This window comes from Macrosteles quadrilineatus, unplaced genomic scaffold, assembly GCF_028750875.1.
Source record: "Macrosteles quadrilineatus isolate MER2022 unplaced genomic scaffold, UCM_ALF_1.0 Scaffold_1__1_contigs__length_201487025, whole genome shotgun sequence".
In the NCBI taxonomy this organism is placed as follows: domain Eukaryota; kingdom Metazoa; phylum Arthropoda; class Insecta; order Hemiptera; family Cicadellidae; genus Macrosteles; species Macrosteles quadrilineatus.
Genome location: NW_026542594.1, coordinates 161,816,682 through 161,835,752, shown reverse-complemented (window position 1 = coordinate 161,835,752; position 19,071 = coordinate 161,816,682). Strand labels below are relative to the sequence as shown.

The window sequence follows — 19,071 nt, the reverse complement described above, 5'->3', positions numbered from 1 at the left end:
GATTGTAACTTAAATTTGTGCGTTTATCGTTGTTTTGTGTAGCAATAATTTGTTTATTTCTTGTTTTTTCTTTTAAATGCCTCCGACGTGACAACAACGAAACATAGACAGGAGGCGTAGTTGTGATAACGACCGCAGCTACATAACAGTGGCGCGTAATAGGCTTAACTCATCACAGTCAGCACCTGACCCTGGACAATATCAACTATTAGGTTACAAATGCGCCCTAACACTACCCCAAAACGGCTTTTTGTTCTCAATTGGCCCTCAATCAATGACCTGTGTTGCATGTACAGCGAGGCAGTTTGAGAAGGAGAAAACCGGCTGGAATGCTTTAGGTTTATCAATAACGAAGATAAACTTGGTCTGAGTTACACACCCGTAATCTTTGAGTTGACTCTTTTAAACTCATTGTAAATGTGACTGTTATTCGTTTTGAAATAACTCCTGTGATACTTTGCAATTGCTCGAATTCGAGCAATATGTACACTAGTCTATATATCTATCTATATATTAATAGGCAAGCATGTTTCTTTAAAACCTTTTTTCTCAGCTCGTGTGCATCGCAGGGAAAATCTACGCATACCTTTAGAAAGATATTTTCCTGTAGAAGTGCAGAATCCCTTTAAAAATTAAAATAGGCTCAAATATAAGCACAAAAAATGGATTTGAAATTTAAAAAAAATTTACATGGGCTTTATGGGTTGCCATGTTGGCGACGAAATAACAACAAAATATAAACAGAAAATCAAAACAAATGGAAGAAATCACAATCACATGTTTTATTTACAGCGTGGGGTGAAAATAGAGAAGCCTGTACATTGGATATTTTAGGTCGAGTTTCGACCACTGGACGACCACTAGTATATATAATTCCGTAAGTCAAATTTTTGTAAAGAAATTGTGAGTGACTGGATGGCCGTAGAAGGATGGGAGGGGTCTTATTTTAAAGGTCTTGACGTGAATTTTGAGGGAAAAACTATTCATTTTTCTTATTTTTTTACCATAAATTCGCAACAGAATAAAACTTTTCCCATTAAAACAACATGGGTTTTAAATTGTTTACATCTTTTGAAATTAAAACAGCTGTGCCACAGATTTGAAAACAGTGATCAATACACACATTTGGTTTACTTTTAGCCAGTCAACTATGAAATGTATACTATAATAAAACTGAAATATTGAAGATTAGTCGGAAAAACGTCTGCATTCTTTGTTTATATTTAAATCATATACTCAAGTTTCATTTTTTCATGCTTTTACCTAATTGTCGTGTTAAAGGAATAAACGACATAGAATAAATATTCTGTATAAATAATCAAAGAGTCAAAATTAAATCTAACTTCTGTTTTGTTTTTATTTTTAAATCATATGTTCAAGTTTATTTTAAATGATGTTGTTTTCTTTATATTTCTACACATTTTAAGGTTAAGGTTGTGTAAATATATACAACTAAAATAACCTATAAATGTTATTGGTTCTAAAATGGTGTATTTGCATTCCTTCGTAAGTAATTTTTTTTAGTGCAGTGAATATACAACGTAGAGTAATCATATTCGATCATACTTTTATAAAATCACCAGGGATTCAAGATGTTTTGGTATGTAGGCTGCTGGATATATATTCTTTTCATTATAAGTACTGTAATTAATATGAATGCCAGGGGAATACCACAAAGGCGGGGAACTGTTCATAGGAATGACAGTGCGCGTAGGAGAGCAAGAGTAGATAATGATGAACTTAAGAGGGCGTTGGAGTGCGGCCATGTTGGATTTTTACCTCCATAAGAACAATGTTAAACTTAAGCCCAGATATCTCACTTATTTGCCAATATAAAATTATGAACTATGTTTCAAATTAAAGGCATATTTGATACACATCGTTATTGCGGGAGACTTTTTAACAAAAGTAAAGGGATTTCTAGGAATATAGATTGTAAAACCTATATATTCATCAATTTATTTTAGCTTTGCTAGGACGTCATAGAAGAAACTATTCCGCAAACATGATCCGAAATGTTATTAAGATTAAAATAAAATATATTTCAAATCATTAAGTCAAACAGTAACAAAAAAATATGCTTTTAAGTGAAGGCATGTTCCGCACGTTTCAATGGGAAATTGCCACTGGTTTGCCTGCGCTCCTCCTGGCATCGTTAGTGTCAGCGAAGGTTTTTAATCTGACTCCAACGCCCTCTTAATCAAGATATGTTACAACCCCTTTTTAGGAGACCCATGGTAGACGAGAGAAATGTAAAGATCCATGATGCAGGATTATTGGACCAAGAGTGCATTCAATGTAGTGCTCTTCATTTTAGAGAAGAACTAACGAATAATCATTTTATGACATGTTGCCATAACGGACTTATTAACCTTCCTCAGTCAAAAACTAATGTAGAACTTAAAAGTTTGTTTGAAGAGAGCCCACAACTGTATAAATTCATTCGACAATGCAACAGTGCGATGGCTTTTGCTTATTTTTCAGCCAGTAAGAAAGATATTCCAGGAAAAGGACCATACTATTTCAAAATTCAAGGACAGATTTATCGTTCAATCTCAGATTTGCTGCCTCAACATGATGAAGACCCCGTGTATGGCCAATTGTACATTATTGACACATCAACAGCAACAGAAATTCGTCAAAGGCGTCGAGAAAATAGTGACTTAAAACCTGAAATATTGTCAAAACTAGCTGAAATTCTATTAGAAAATCCATTTGCACAAATTTACAAAAGAGCTTCGGAAGAAATGGTTGTACAAGGTGACAGTGAATTAGAACTTAGGTTTGTAGACAGGATAAATATGGATCGTCGTAGGTATAATAAGCCTACTGCAGATGAAATTGCAGGCGTCTTCAATTCATCTGAAGGCGAACCTCCAATGAATTTTTAAAATTCCAAACAGGGAAGCTTTTATTTATCCTCATTAACCACAAGACCAAAAGCTACCTTAGTAAACCAGTCTTTATTCACAAACAATGATATGTTTGCTGCCTTTTCATGTTAAACCACTGGAGTGATTCAAATTATTTATTGAAAATGACATCAACAAAAGCAAACAAAGAAGAACAACAAACTGGTTTTTACACAAAAGATATGGTGTAGGGATGCCTATTCTGACACATAGATAATGTTATTCTGAGTTTGTTTAAATACCGGTATTGCAAAAAGTTGTTTTACATTTAAGCTTTTTAGGGACTTATGTCCCTACAAGCCACTAGTTTGAAATAATTTCTTAAAAGATTGTTTACTCAATATGTAAAAATACTCACGTAAATAACAAATTTATATGTAAAAATGTCTGTTATGTTTATGTATCCTCCATCACAAACAATTAGACGTCCCAATGTTCTGGTTAACCCTTAAACGTTATATTTTTTAATCATTTTACAAGTATGTTGGCAACCCTGGTGAGCATCACAGTAGCTTCCTAAAATAGCATATTCTATCATCTGGTCGCAGGGTTTTTAGTCTTAGTGATGGGCGATACCATTGACTATATATAACACTATAGATTGAAAGCCCCATGCATTTGGTTGTGAACAAGCAATCAGCACACTCTGGCGGGAAGGGGCGATCATAGCGCTGACGTCACCGACCAGTAGGTGCTGCCACGATGTGGCGGGCAATGAAAACATAGTGCTGTCTGCTGTTACGACGCAATGTACAGACAGCCGACAGCTGAGCCATGCTACCCGCGCCCACGTGACTTGCCGGAACTGCACATCCGCTCCCCGCTCGCCTCGAATCGAATTCGTATTAGAAGTGAAGCGCGACTGATCATTAATTTAACTGCTTCGCTAAGAATCTGAGATATTAGACAGGGACTCGTTTCCTAATATTTATCGTGATATTTTAGTAGTTAGTGAATTTGATTGATAAAAAAGATGTCCTGTAGATATGTGTCAATTTCCTATCTAATCAAATTTAAAACGCCGATGAGAATAACTTAAATACAAATTTGCGTAATCAAACCCGTCATGTTGTAAATGTTTTGTTGTAAGAATTTATAATAAAATATTTAATTGGAATTAAGAAAGTGTGATATTTTATAAATAAATAAATTGATTTATCCACATATCACAATTAAATTTTAATCTATTAAGTATAGTAGAATAAATCCACCTAACACTTTGAAACTAGTGAACGAGCTTGAAATAACGACCACACAAAACGCCCAAAGCAAATAAAAACTGCAAAATGTGCTCAGAGAAAAGAGAAAGTGAAATGACAGAACATGGGGGTGGCAGAGCGTTCGTTCAGTTCGGGTATAAGGGCATTGCCTTCACACAATACCCGACAACCCCTTGGCTACACTATGATTTACAACATCTGTCTGCTAAAGGGAAACAGGCACCAGTTGATGTGTCAGTAATATGAGACATTGCTGCTCTAAAACGGGGTTAAATATTTGATAGGCCTATGGTAAGCCTCAGTTTTAATTTAGAAGTGTGATATAACTGTTACATGTTCTTTAGTTCCGTTATCAGCCAATTTTATATTTATAATAAACTATCGCCATAGGGGCTCAGCCTGTGATCGATTTACTTTTTCGTTTCGATGTCCCCAGAGACCAGAACTCCATCCTTTCTCATTAAAAAATATGTATCTATACTACAGTATTATAAAACGTGGTGGTGAGAGTCAGTCTGTCTCCACTATATCACATCCATTTTTTGCAACCGCTAAAAATGTTAAACTGATGTAGTCAATATGAAGACTTATGAACGTTTTAGGTTTATTAACTACCCTTACCGGTACTTGGACAAATTTCGTACGTGGAAAGTCTATTAAAACTGTGTAGTGGGGAAAATATCATAATTAATTTGGTTCTAAAACATGTAACTATTATTATTTGGACTTTAAGAAATAATACTGCAAACTAATTGTTAATTATTATTACTTTAAACGGTAGGAGTTGATCCAACTCCAGAAACGTTGAGTATCCCAAAACACAAGAAACATTGATGAAGTTCAAATAATAATAATGGTGTAACAATAGTCTTGTGAATATTTGTTTACGAAACCAGTAGGGAACTGTACAAAGTCTCTGTGTTTTGGACGATTTTGATATTGTGATATCAAATTTACACTGCTTAACGTATAATTGAAATAGCCTTCAAAATACACAGCCTTTTATAATACTAGATGTTAAAAATGTTCACAAATCAATGGGAAAAAATAACCAAAATGGTTATTTGAAATTTTTAACAGCGGGAATATATTACAAACTATTAAAAATCCGAAACGACCTTCACCCCCAACATGGTGATCACAAGTGTGTTTCATACATAATTGAAGTTCATTACCTAAACAATATCCTTTGTTTGGTGATTTCAGAGATAGAATTGACATTTCGCATGTATACTTCTCCACTGTGTACATACAGCAGAACAACGTTTACAATTCTTTATTTTTTAAACCATTGTTCGTATAAAAATAAAATATAAAACACTTGCATCATTCTTGCATGCTAATCTTTTACGCTTTGAAAAAGAAACCTCGCTCACCCAAGATTGGGACTACAAATTTCCAAGGACTGGCGAGGGAAGCGTTCACAGAAGAGAAACTTTTATTACCCTGCTAAAAGCCCTAGCTGAATGACAAGTGGTCCTAGCGGAATGAATATTGTAAATTACCGAATTAAATGTAAAACCTGAATATTGTAAAAAATAGAAAATAAAACATATTACCATTGACTATATAACACTACATATATAAAATGTAGTGTTATATAGTCAATGATATTACCGAAATAAGTTTGACAATTAACAGTTACCCATACGGTACTTTCCTGTTAAAGGGAACATTCATTATTATCGATGATTTTTTTCTCGATATATCGATATTAACAAATTGAAACATATCAGCTGACAACTACGAAAAATATTGTGCAGTCAGTATCAACAAACATTAATGAAATGAAACTGTTCTAAAAAAAAAATAACCTAACACAACTAACCAAACTTGCTGTAACATTTAAACATTCCGTGTTTATAACTTGCCTTTTATATTCAAACCCAAACGAAATTTTTTAAATGGTACAGCAAGTTTGGTTGGTTATGTTAGGTTAGCTTAGAACAGTTTCATTTCTTAATCCATATAATAGACTATTTTAGCCTAAACAAGATCAGTTAGTTGTTGTCAATTTGTAATGGATCGGAAAACAAAAACATCGATATATCGAGAAAAAAATCATCGATAATAATGAGTGTTCCCTTTAACAGGAAAGTACCCATCAGACTGAACAATGACCAATACGACTCAATAGTTCATCTATGTCATGTTTTGATACCTCTAGACAGACACGATTATCACTACATAACGTCTTCATTTTACTCTTAAATCCAATACAGCAATATATCATATTATATTTTAGTAATAAGATAATTATTAGCATTTTTTAGACTAAAATACAAACATTTATTTTTTTAATTTATTGAAAAGTATTTACGTACTATACAATTAAATAACCCTAATTTGATTCCTCAACACCAGTAGAACACAGATGTATTGTTTATGATTACAACACTTTCCGTTGTTGTATATACTTGAGTTACTGGAGACACCTTTGAAACACAACTGTTATTGCCGTACAAGGAAAGTAGCATCTGTTAAATGTTAACTTTTCAGTTAATGCTTAAATATATTTACATATGTTTGATACATATGTTACATATGTTATATTTACATATGTTTGATACATATGTTACATATGTTTGACTTTTTCATTACTATTTACACTAATTATATTCATGGTTATACGTAATAAATATTATTTTTACACATTTTTTTTTATTTCATTTAACACTATTTCAATTTAAGTATCACATCACTTTGTAGAAAGTGTAATGCAAAATGCCTGAATTATTTTGCAATGCAGATTTGTCACATTATTTTTCAAACCAGATAACGAGAACCCCAGCGTATGTAGGAGTAGGCCTATATTTTCTTTTAACGCATTTAACAAGCATTTATTTGTATACAGCAGAACCAAATCTTTGACCAGGGTGTTTTATATTTTTATACATTGGGTTGTCTGTAGCTGCCGATGTGGGGTCTTCATTTGCTAAATCATAGGGCCATAAACGAGGGATCGTAAACTTTCACCGTACCCCAGCTTACAAAAGCCGAGATATCCTCGCGGTCACGTCCCTGTGGGCATTGACTCTGCAGCGGGGGTGTTTTTACAGTCTGGGAGATCCAAACAGTTTGGACTCAACAAGTTTTCTTTGTACTGTACATAAGCAAATAAGAAATCATTTTCTGTTAATTTAATGTATCTTTCGATTATTTGTTTGGAGTAAAGAAATTGCTAACCTTCACTAAGCGTTGTTAATTTTAAAGATTTTTACGATGACAATTTTTATAATGAATACATTTTGCACTATTTGCTTTAGAATTATAAGGACCATCACAGAAGAATTTCAATCAATCAGAATTAATTTTTTTTTTTAAATCCTTTTTTTTTTTTAAACATGGTTTTTTTAGAAATTAAGATTTGTTTCTTGTATTAAGGGATATTTTGTTGAAATACCATAATTTATAATGGAATTTTAACCGTAATTTTTACAGAAATTGGAGTTATACTATTTTGTTCTGAATTTAAAGGGTTACAACATACTACAGTACTATTTTTCAAAATCGTTCGGTGATTTCAGACATCAATTCAGTGGATATATCCACTCAAAACTCATACTCGAAAATGTTGGGGTAAACAATACTTTATCCATGTACTAACTAATATGGGGAGAAATTAAAAATAAGTTGTCAAAGATTTGCTATACCCTCCTGAATAAACTCGTACCGTACCAAGCATACAAACGGTACGTGCAAATGAGTAAACATAACGCGGTATCGCGCGCGCAGCAGTAGCCTACTACATCAGGAGCAATGACCTACATCGCATTCACACAGCTGCGCCGCCGCCCGCTGCCGAGTACATCGCGAGCGCGGGCAATCGTTCACTCCGCATCGCCGAGTCTAGTCCAACAGTTTAGTCTAGTCTAGTCCGCCGCTAAGCTCAGTCCAGTCCAGTTGGCAGCAACTGCAGCGCGCCAGGCGACGGTTCCATGAACTTCGTGGTGACGGTGCTGCGATCTAAGTAGAGGGGTCAGTACTACGTGCATCCACCGTGCACAACACAGTACATTGTAGAAATTTCCTGTTCACGCGTCCTCCCGCATAGTCTTCAATCTAGTAGTGTTATATAGTCAATGGCGATACGGACGCGTATCGCGATACAGCGATACGATACGTATCGGAAAAAAATATCGTATCGCCGTATCGAATCGGACGTCTGTATCGCGATACGCGAATCGTATCGTCAAAAATATCGAAAAAACGATATGTATCGTATCGTTTTCCCCCTCCCCTACCTAACCTAGATACGGCAAATTTATATAAGTACCTGGGGACCGAGCTTTGCTCAGGGAAAATCATTAGTTTACTCTGAAAACAGTCTAAGTATTGCAGATACATTAATCCATTCCCACACTCCAACACTGCTCGCCTTTACTACTTCCTTCCTTCACAACTCCCTACGTCTTGGACCTGTTTCCCTATCCTTCCCATAGCATTTTAGCATTGCAGACACATTAATGTAATTGCCACAGACAGTTCCCACACTCTGCACTGCTAGTGCTAGATAGAACGCTAGTGGAAATGGACTGGACTGGGATGGGACTGGTACATTATAAAGTAAAAACCAAAAATACAGACGTCAAAAATTCCTATTTCAAACTACACATCCACAGAGTACAGATTTTGCAGTTTGCTCGGCCTGCGCAAAAAAATATCGTTTTGACATGAATCGTATCGCTCTATGTGCCGATATAAATACAAATATCGTTTTAGGCGATACGATACGTATCGTTTTTCAAATATCGTATCGAAATATCGTATCGTCCCTCGCGTATCGCGATATTCCGATACGATACGATACGTATCGCACATCACTATTTAGTCTTGACCAAGTCATTGACCTGTTATCACCCCCCTGGGTCTGGCATACTCCCACGCCCGTGCTTGTGTTACAATTAGGGGATCCAGTGTACCCCACACAAGTAGTAGTGTCTCAGATTTATTATCATTATAATTTTGAAAGTATTGAAAGTTTGCCAAACAACTTATTACCTGTAAACCAATTGGATGGAAATGTCCAATCATATAGTCCACTGATCTCGCCTCCCTGTGCTAAGGCACGTCTGCCTTGGACAAAAAGACGCAAAAACCAAATTTAAGTGTAAAACATAAAAAAACAATATTCCGGGGGGAAATTAAAAATATTTGTGGACGAGAATGTAAAAAAAAACATACATAATCATAGAGTTTTTTTACAGTATTTTCTACAAACCGGGAAACGTATTAATTCATGAAATATTTACTGTTTCCATGTACAAATATTATACATTTGTCAAATTAAAAATAACATTTGTTTGCAATAAAAACTTCTTCAACTACAATTTTCCCCTCTTTAACAACATTATTATATTTCATGATGAAAAAAGTAAGGGTTCAAGCTATTAGTTTCAAATCAATTAAAAGATATGGTACCATAAAATTTACATAACAATATGAGAAAATGAATAAAGATATTACGTCTAAGGTTTAAAGAGCTGAATATAAAAAAATCCTTTTTTATAGCCAATTTAATTTAGGGGCCCAATGGGGCGCGTGCTCTAGCATAAAAAAAAACATGTGCACGTGGTTAAGGGATAACTTGGCAACCCCAATCTCGACGACCTCTGGGTCCACAAATTGTCAAGTTATTGAGGTTTTACTGTACTATCCAAACAAAGATGAAATTTCATGGTTCAAAAAGAATCAAAACACAGCTGTCTTGCACTGTACAGGATAGAACTTTTGAGTAATCAAGGCACATCTAGAGTTTCCAGTTACAATGGTCAACTCCGAGTTATTGAGGCTCATGAAAGAGAAACTTTGAGTAATAGATGTCAAGTATTATTGAACTAAAAACGTTAGACTTAGGCTATCAAGCTTTGATATTTGAAACTTTTGACTTATAGAGGTGCAGTACTTTTAACATTATGAGGCACCAGGATTTCAAATGATTAGGATACAAACGCATCAACACAATATTTTAGACTTACAACTAAAACCTAAATGTTAGCATAGGAGAAAAAAGTACGGTAGCAAATTAAGATGTTGGAATAATTTATCAAATTTTATTTGGTATATATACAAACATAGAGCATTAATCAAGTTATAACAAAATGAACTAGTTTTTAAAATTAACAGAGTACCCTCCACTGTTGGGATCCTGTGATAGCTGGAAGTTTTCAGTAGACAGCCCAAAGGGTTTCAGGAACATGTTGCCAAGGTCTTTCAGTTTGCCTAGAAAGTAAATTTTTATAACTGTTAATCTTATTCTTAAGAAATGAGACAGATTTCAAAAGGAACTACAGTAGAGCCTCGATTATCCAGGGTCATGGAGGGGGGGGAGGGAAGTGTTGTTTTAATTTTTATTGACATGAACAATCCAGTTTTCTCTGGTAAAAGTTCACGAAGGAAGGTAAAGGTAAAGGGAGACCACGAATAACTAAAACCATGGTTAATCCAACATGACATAAGAAACTCATAGAAAAGCCTAAAGCATATAAAAATGGCCGTTGGTGCGATAATTTGCATTCTATTACATCATCAAAACACAATTTGTAGGCTACTACGCAATCACGATATGTCAAGTTAATAACCTTGGCTATGTAATAAAAACTGTATCGTGTAAAATTACAACTTAAACAAAAAAAATTACTAAACTTTGTACAGCAATAAATCACATAAAGAACAGATTAGGTTTAATAGGAATCGTGAACATCTCTCGCTCAATTAAGGGGGTGTTATCATCCTTACTGGTGATTGTATTTGTACAATACTAAAGAATCCAGCTCTAGTAACGTTTGGATCAACATGCCCCATGTTATCAGGAACCGTTTCTTTCCATAGGATAGATAACGACGTCATTTTCAGGATGATCAATCAATACTTACTAAAGCCATTCCATGTTTATCTTCGTAAAACAGATCCTGTTCTGTCCAGTCTGAGTGGGACACTATCTGACAACTGAACTTGACTGCGATTTCATGTGTGGCCGCCATGAGATTATACCAAAGGTCACAAATACAACACATGATTATCTTTGCTTGAGGGGTTTTCCGTGTATCTCAGGATTACTCTGGCTCAGTATTGCAGCGTATTTGACCTTGCATAAAAGATAATATAGACCCACCATTTAAAAACCCAATCATTGAAAAATCCAGATACATTGACTAATTTAGCACCTTAAAATTTAACCTCTAACAACCACAAAGTTTGGCCTAGAACCATTCTCTAAAAATATCTAACAACCCATGTGTTAAATCTCACCTAACATTTCATCCTTCAGCTTTTCATTTCTTTCTTGAATCTGGTCTGGCAGTCTCTGTAAAATCAAGAACAAGTTGTGTGAGAAATCAAAAAGTTTAAGGGATTTTCCGTAAAAATCTATATATTTAATTCCGTAAGAAAAAGGTAGCATGGTTGTTGAGGATTCATTTTAAAGCTTAAGGTCCAAGGATGGTGGTAAAATTATCAGAAGTGTCAAAATTTACCCTTGCTCTGCCCCACAGGCCGTCAAAGCTCCAGTCATTTTCTAATGGAAGCACTGCTACAGTGTTTCTATAAGCTTCTATTGCGTATTTGTATGTTTATTGATTTTAGTGTTCTGTTTTTAGGTTAGAATGGTAATGCAGTGTTGAAATGTATCGTGTTAGGGGAAGACGGTGACTAAATGTGTAAAAGAAGCATGTATTTAATTTCCATTTGTATTCATAACTAAAAGCAGCAATTGCTGCTATGGTCCCCTAGTTTCCTTTTGAAGCCTTTAAAAAAGATAAACATTTTAGACACAAAATCTATAACGTTTCAAAACAATATAGACAAGTGTCTTAATATTTATATAATTTGGATTGCCTATTAGTTTTAATAAAGAATAATCAGGGACTGGGTAAGAGCCTTCGATTGAGCCTTATAATTACAAGTGTAACATCAAGTGTCAGAACCCAATCAGCATTATAACACCTTTATGCATAAATATTAATGTTAATGTTAACAATGTAAGTGGATATCAAATAGTAACGGATGATTTTTTGGATCGCTATGATCCAAGAAGTGAGATTAAAGGGTTTTTAAAAAAATGGGTCTATACAATGTATTGCCTTTGACTATTAATACAACAACTTCTGTATCCAATAGTCAATGGTATTGCTGTATAGTTGCAGATTTTCACGTCCGAACAGTACTTAACAAGACAATATAAAATTCTGGTTAGTTGTTAATAGCTCCTTTGATTAATAAAATCAAGAATTGTGAGTTCTTAATTGTTTTATTGTTTTTAGTCTCTTGTCAGAAGGTGATGCTGTTACATTACAAATTGCAACTTTCAACTTTCCTTGAATGTCATTAGATTTTTTTTTCATGATTAGGTAAGTTAACTATGAGAATAATGTAATTAATTAATAAAACAAAATTGACACAGTTAAATTATAGCAACACACAGAATTTCTCTTGCACTAGCACAATAAATGCATTATGATTATGTAAATTGGGCATACCACATTCAGTAATTTCATAATAAAGTAAAAATTAGAAAAAATGTATTATACCTTAAATAATCTTAAATACGAGTCGCCAATAATTAATTGATAACAACTTACCTTAGAAGCAAACAGAGCGTCTCTGTGCAAAGGATCAATTTCTAGGATTTTCTTGTAGTCTGCCAATGCCTCGTCAAGTTTATCAGTTGCTTCATACAGTTGAGCTCGTCTAAATATTGCCTTTAGATACCTTTCATTCAGTTCTAGGGCCTTGGTACAGTCTTCAATAGCTGACTCATTTAGTTCCTTAAAACAAAATATAAATGCTTTTTATTTATGTACACAGATAACATGTTTACACCAGAATCAATGATTTAGCATAAAGTAATGTATTTTGTTGACTTGGGCATATTTGGATCATTGTTGTATGTAAACTACTGTACATAGTTGTTATAGGTACTCAACCTATAAAAACCTTGAAGTAGAGCTTCAATTTTCCAAATGAACTAGGTTGGGCCGATTCGGATGATGATAAAAAAAGAATTACGCAAAAATATCATCTAAAAATATTAATTCTATTGAAAACGTTTTAACTATACATTTTTATGAATAGAAAGTGAGCAAATTGTAAAGAACATGTCAACAATATAATTGATTACGAGATAAATTGATTACGATACGTAGCCTAGTTTTTTCAGCCTACAGTTACTCTTTTACTGTGGTGTGAACAATAATTTATTTGGCATAAAAACATTTTAAACTGATATAAAATTTAAATTTGTATCTCTTTAAAATTGTTATTTGAATGTTACTAAGCTTTTAGTATAGGTAGTGTAAAAAGGGAATAAAAAATAAATTACTATTGTTTTCTCAACACGGCGACAGTCATAAAGTCATTTTATAAGGAAAATTCTACATTTCTTCCCTACTGGGTTCATAAATTTATTTTCTCTATGTAAAAAACGTGTCAATAGAGGAAGCAAAGATTAAAACAGAAGATTTTACTTCAAACAATGATTAGTTTTTTAAATATAAGTTAGCTATTCTAAGTCAGTCAATATGGACGGTCAAACTTTCTCACCAGCTTCATTTTTGATGCAGCTCTGTTGGAATAGTAAATGCTCCGTTCATTCTGGAATGATAGCGGACAGGTACGAAGCGCTTGAGTGTAGGCCAGGGCTGATTCCTTGAACTCCCCTGATTTAAACAATTCATTGCCTTTTTGTTTGAAAACTTCTGCTTCCTTTTGTAGTCTCTGCAAAATATGAAAGAAAGGTTGGAATTAATCCATTTTTCAAACTGATCTTTTTAAACACTCAAAGTAGGCATATGAGTTATTGTATGTATGATAAAAAAGGTGTGCTGGAAGACTTAGTTTTATGAATAGGCCTATATAGACCAGTGATGTAGTTGTGCATGTATTTCTAGTGTGGAAACTAAGATCTCTTACCATCGTCTGAGAACTGACTAAACACTGATGATATATTATAGAATTATTGGAAAAACTAGAATGGGAATGCCATTCCCAAACGATCCCGCTCCACTAAATTACTCCTTTGACTCTCCTCCTTCATTTTTAAATTCCTTAAATAACTTATGAGATATTTAAAAATAGTATCATTTCCATTTGTCAAAGCAGGACTGGATTTCTATGAGAACACAGTGGAATGACATTTAGAAACCTATCCCTACAGACAAGTTTAAAACATGTTTAAGTATGATTTCAAAACAATTAGCCTACTTATGTTGTGCATTGCTCCAAGTAGGCCTAGGCTTCAGTTTTTGCAATTATATTTCCATAAATCAAGCAATTTAGAGAAGAATGGGAGCACCTTAACCCATTTAAAACAACTACTGTACGGTACCATAGTTTTTTTTTGTTTTTTTTAGGGAGTGGAGGGAAATGCTTTTACGCACACTGGTAGCCAGCCTGTAGTGTTGTGAGACTCCTGAAATTATCAGACTGCTCACTAGAAAACCCCCTATGTCACATTACTTCAAGTACTGTACCGTAGTAGTAACTGTGTGAGTCTATCCCATTCTTAACCAAACAATACTAACAAAGAACAGATACAGCAATAATTTTACAAACCTGTCTATCTTCTTCTGTGTATGTTAGTTCAAGGTCTTTCATGGCTAGCTCGTCCACCAGATCATCCTCAGTTGTGGGTATTTGTTCTTCATTGTCTGATTTATTTTCACTGTCATTTTCTTCAAGAACTTCAGATGCCGTATTTTTACACTCTGAACCATCACAATTGTTTGTTGATTCTTTTACACCAACACTATCTTTCTCTTGCTTGTTTTCTTCATTAGTCGAATCATCCAGGTTTAAATTACATGTGTCTATGCCAGAGACTAAAGAATCAATCAGTTTTTCATTTGATGGAGTTGGGTTACTTGGCTCCATAATTTCTATTTTTGTACTGTATTACCATATAGGTATTGCTATTAATAATCTTCTTTTTTTCAGAATATAGGCTGATGTCTTCCCTGAAATTTTTTTGAGATACAAGATAAATAGTATATGATTCATTAAGACAAATTATCCGTACACACTTAATTGTTTAACCTGAACAATTTTGAACTCTGAGGCCAGCTCCACACCTACAATATTAGGAGCACAGAAGCTGAATACACAGCGATATAGACTGTCCCTGACAAGAGATAGCTTACCCGCAGTTGCTGTAAATATGTTCAATGTCCTGCCACTCCACCTGAGAGAGCTAGAGCCTAAAATATTTAAGGAAAGGATAAAGGACCTCCTCCTGCAAAACCCGTTCTACTCGGTTGACGAGTTTTTTGAGGTAGCATTAACTCTTGACCCCCCCACCTCCATCTAAAGTTTAAGTTGTAAATATGTTTTATTTTAATGTTTTGACACTGTCTATCCGGCCCTGGCTGGTCAAAGACGAAGAGGAGGTAATAAGGTAATAGATGAGTGAACGAAGTGAACGAATCTATGTATCGTGTATAGCGGAGTCGGAGAAAAGTTGTCCGCTGGAGTATGTGTGTGTGTGTGTTCGCACCTAAAACTCAAGAACCGTTGCACTTATAGCGTTCAAATTTTGCACAAATAGTTATGACACCAGTGTAAAGACACCATTAAAATTCTAGACGATTCCGCTCAGTAGTAATTATAAAATACTTAAAAAACATTTGTAAATTTGTCCCATAAGAATAACATTAGGAGCTACCTTCTTCTTCTTTTTATTTGTTTACGTTTTGCGACCAACAATTTTGTTGTCTACTTAAGACAGAGAGAACGACTTTTACTCTAAGCTCTTTCATTCATGGAGTAAACAGTTTGGCGTCTATGAATATATATCATTATAATTTCACAGCTGTCAGAATAATGTTATTTAAGCTAATTAAATCTCACAACTTTCATAATAATAAATTGAACTTAACAATATTAGTCGGCAGTTATATACCGTTTATGTTCAGTATTAAAATTTCGCCTTTTTTAATTAAAAGTATATAGGTATGTATGTATTTAGAACAAAGCGGCTTTTAACATTATTCAATTTAATGTTGGCATTGAATATTAAATATTCAAAAATGTTGGTATATTTTTATACTAAAATGCTATGCGAAGGGGGGGGGGGGACAGGTCCCCGACCCCGACGTAGAGAGTAGTAAAGAAAGCGGAAAGGTGAGCAGTGAAAAGAAAGGAGTACGGAAACCTTTTATGACTGTTAAATTAACGTATATGTAATACTTAAATGCTATGGAAAGATAGGGAAACAGGTCTACGATGTAGGAAGTAGTGAAGGAAATAGTGAAGGGAGTAGTCAAGGCGAGCGCTGCGGAGTGTGGGGGGCCTTTATGACAGTTAGAATAATGTATCTGCAATTCTAAAAATGCTATGGGAAGGGAGAGAAACAGGTCCACGACGTTGGAAGTGGTAATGGAAGTAGTCGAGGTGAGCATTCTGGAGTGTAGAAACCCTTTGTGACAGTTAGATTAGTGTAACTGCAATTCGAAAATGCTATGGGAAGGGAGGGAAACAGGTCCACGACGAAGGAAGCGGTGATGTAAGTAGTCAAGGCGAGCAGTCCGGAGAGTAGAAACCCTTTTTGACAGTTAGATTAATATACCTGCAATACTAAAATGCTATAGGAAGGGAGGGAAACAGGTCCACGACGTAGGAAGTAGTGAAGGAAGTAGTCAAGGCGAGCATTCTGGAGTGTGGGGACCCTTTGTGGCAGTTAGATTAATGTATCTGCCATGATGAAATGCTATAGGAAGGGAGGGAAACAGGTCCACGACGTAGGAAGCGGTAAAGGAAGTAGTCAAGGTGAGCAGTCCGGAGTGTAGAAACCCTTTGTGACAGTTAGATTAATATACCTGCAATAATAAAATGCTATAGGAAGGGAAGGAAACAGGTCCACGACGTAGGAAGCGGTGATGGAAGTAGTCAAGGCGAGCAGTCCGGAGTGTAGAAACCCTTTGTGACAGTTAGATTAATATACCTGCAATACTAAAATGCTATAGGAAGGGAGGGAAACAGGTCCACGATGTAGGAAGTGGTAATGGAAGTAGTCGAGGCGAGCAGTCCGGAGTGTAGAAACCCTTTTGACAGTTAGATTAATATACCTGCAATACTAAAATGCTATTGGAAGGGAGGGAAACAGGTCCACAACGTAGGAAGTGGTAATGGAAGTAGTCGAGGCGAGCAGTCCGGAGTGTGGGAACCCTTTGTGAAAGTTAAATTAATCTATTTGAAATTCTAAAATGCTGTAGGAAGGGAGGGAAATAGGTCCACGACGTAGGAAGTGGTGAAGGATGTAGTCAAGGTGAACAGTCCGGAGTGTGGGAACCCTTTGTGAAAGTTAAATTAATCTATTTGAAATTCTAAAATGCTATAGGAAGGGAGGGAAACAGGTCTACGACGTAGGAAGTGGTGAAGGGAGTAGTCGAGGCGAGAAGTCCGGAGTGTGGGAACCCTTTGTGACAGTTAGATTAATGTATCTGCAATAATAAAATGCTATGAGAAGAGAGGGAAACAGGTCCACGACGTAGGAAGTGGTAAAGGAAGTAGTCAAGGTGAACAGTCCAGAGTGTGGGAACTCTTTGTGACAGTTAGATTAACGTATCTGCAATAATAAAATGCTATGAGAAGAGAGGGAAACAGGAAATATGTTACGTATATTACCAATGACTTTGGTTAATTAATGGACGAGAAGTTAGGATTGTTGTTGACTGAGATTTGGTTTTTTTAAGAGGTTGGTCCAGCCTCTTTACCTCGATGAACCTCGCCCGTGCGTGGATCGTTTACAGCAAAGCAATTGGTGAGCCGGTACTGTACAAAGGTGAACTGTACTGATAAAATTTAGTGGCAGTGACCAGGATCCGAACTCACGACATCGCTGCCTTGGGCCCGAAGTTCGCGTGACGCTACCGACTTGAGTCACCGACTCACCATTATTTGCCCCGACTCATGGGTCGATTTGTCTATACAAATAACATTATTGTGTACACCAGTGACACCGGTAAGTGTGCTAGGTGTGGGTAAACTCTTTCATTATTGCGCTCATGTTCACTCATCCTGTTACGTGCAGAATAAGCGTACTACTAGTAATAACTGAATAGGCTACCTCATTAACAAGTCCCACGTCAATTAAAACACGATTCGATAAATCTTCTTGAGAGTAAGTGCAATGTTTATTCCAGAATCTGTTGATGATAAGCTACAGATCCTTTGTTGCAACTATGATACAAGAAGACATTTCATCGCATTTCATGGCTTAACTTAGACTAGAATCAAATAAGCTATGTGATAAACATGTTCCTTTAAGATAAGGCTACAAGTTAAAATAATAATTGAGTGCAATAGGAGTATCATCTAGCCTAGACTTCTAAAGGATAAGTAAGTTTATGATATAAATTAATTATACTACTGTATAACTTAATTTACCTGTAACTTAAGTTACCGCATTAGTGGTACACACCTTACTTATTAGTAAACATATAATATGATGCCTAATTTTAGGCCAATACTAAACTTACAATCTAGTGTGACATTTAAAATGTAGTTTACCTCAAATGTAGTTTATGAAATCAACATTGAGTAAAGTAAAATTACCAAGTAGGAAATTTAAATACAAGGAAGGATAGTACCTGCTTGCGACTTAAGTATAAAAGTTGAATCATAGACTGACGAACTAACCTCAAACCTAGATTATTAGACCTATTCTGTACTTGGCAATTCAATTTCTTTCACCAACTTGAAACTTGATTTATTTATGTGAAAACAAAGAACTAAGTGAACATAGCCTATGATTTGAACAGTGACAATGACAACACACTACACTTAAGACAACTAACTGACGATGATAAACGCTAGCGAGCAGACAAAACAGTCAATCGTACGACCCAGTGGGAGATAAATATTAAGAAATTATTGGCACGATCACAGTTCAAATACTATACAAAGCACTGAGATATAAACCAATTATACCAATAATATTTGATTTT

At 35.1% G+C, this 19,071-nt stretch overlaps 1 protein-coding gene across 2 annotated transcripts; it reads right to left on the bottom strand.

Moving 5' to 3' along the window:
* Positions 1–10,157: 10,157 nt before the first annotated feature.
* Positions 10,158–18,908, bottom strand: LOC128983086 (tetratricopeptide repeat protein 1). Of its 2 annotated transcripts, none has more exons than XM_054402241.1 (6): positions 18,764–18,908; positions 14,684–15,084; positions 13,673–13,846; positions 12,712–12,897; positions 11,384–11,438; positions 10,158–10,354 (listed from the first exon to the last, which is right to left on the bottom strand). In XM_054402241.1, exons 2-6 carry the CDS (start codon positions 14,999–15,001, stop codon positions 10,239–10,241), a joined length of 849 nt encoding a protein of 282 aa, XP_054258216.1. In that variant the 5' UTR covers positions 15,002–15,084; positions 18,764–18,908; the 3' UTR covers positions 10,158–10,238. The 2 variants fall into 2 exon arrangements, with proteins under 2 accessions (XP_054258216.1, XP_054258217.1); XM_054402242.1 differs by lacking the exon at positions 18,764–18,908 and adding an exon at positions 18,635–18,659.
* Between the last annotated feature and the right edge of the window lie 163 nt (positions 18,909–19,071).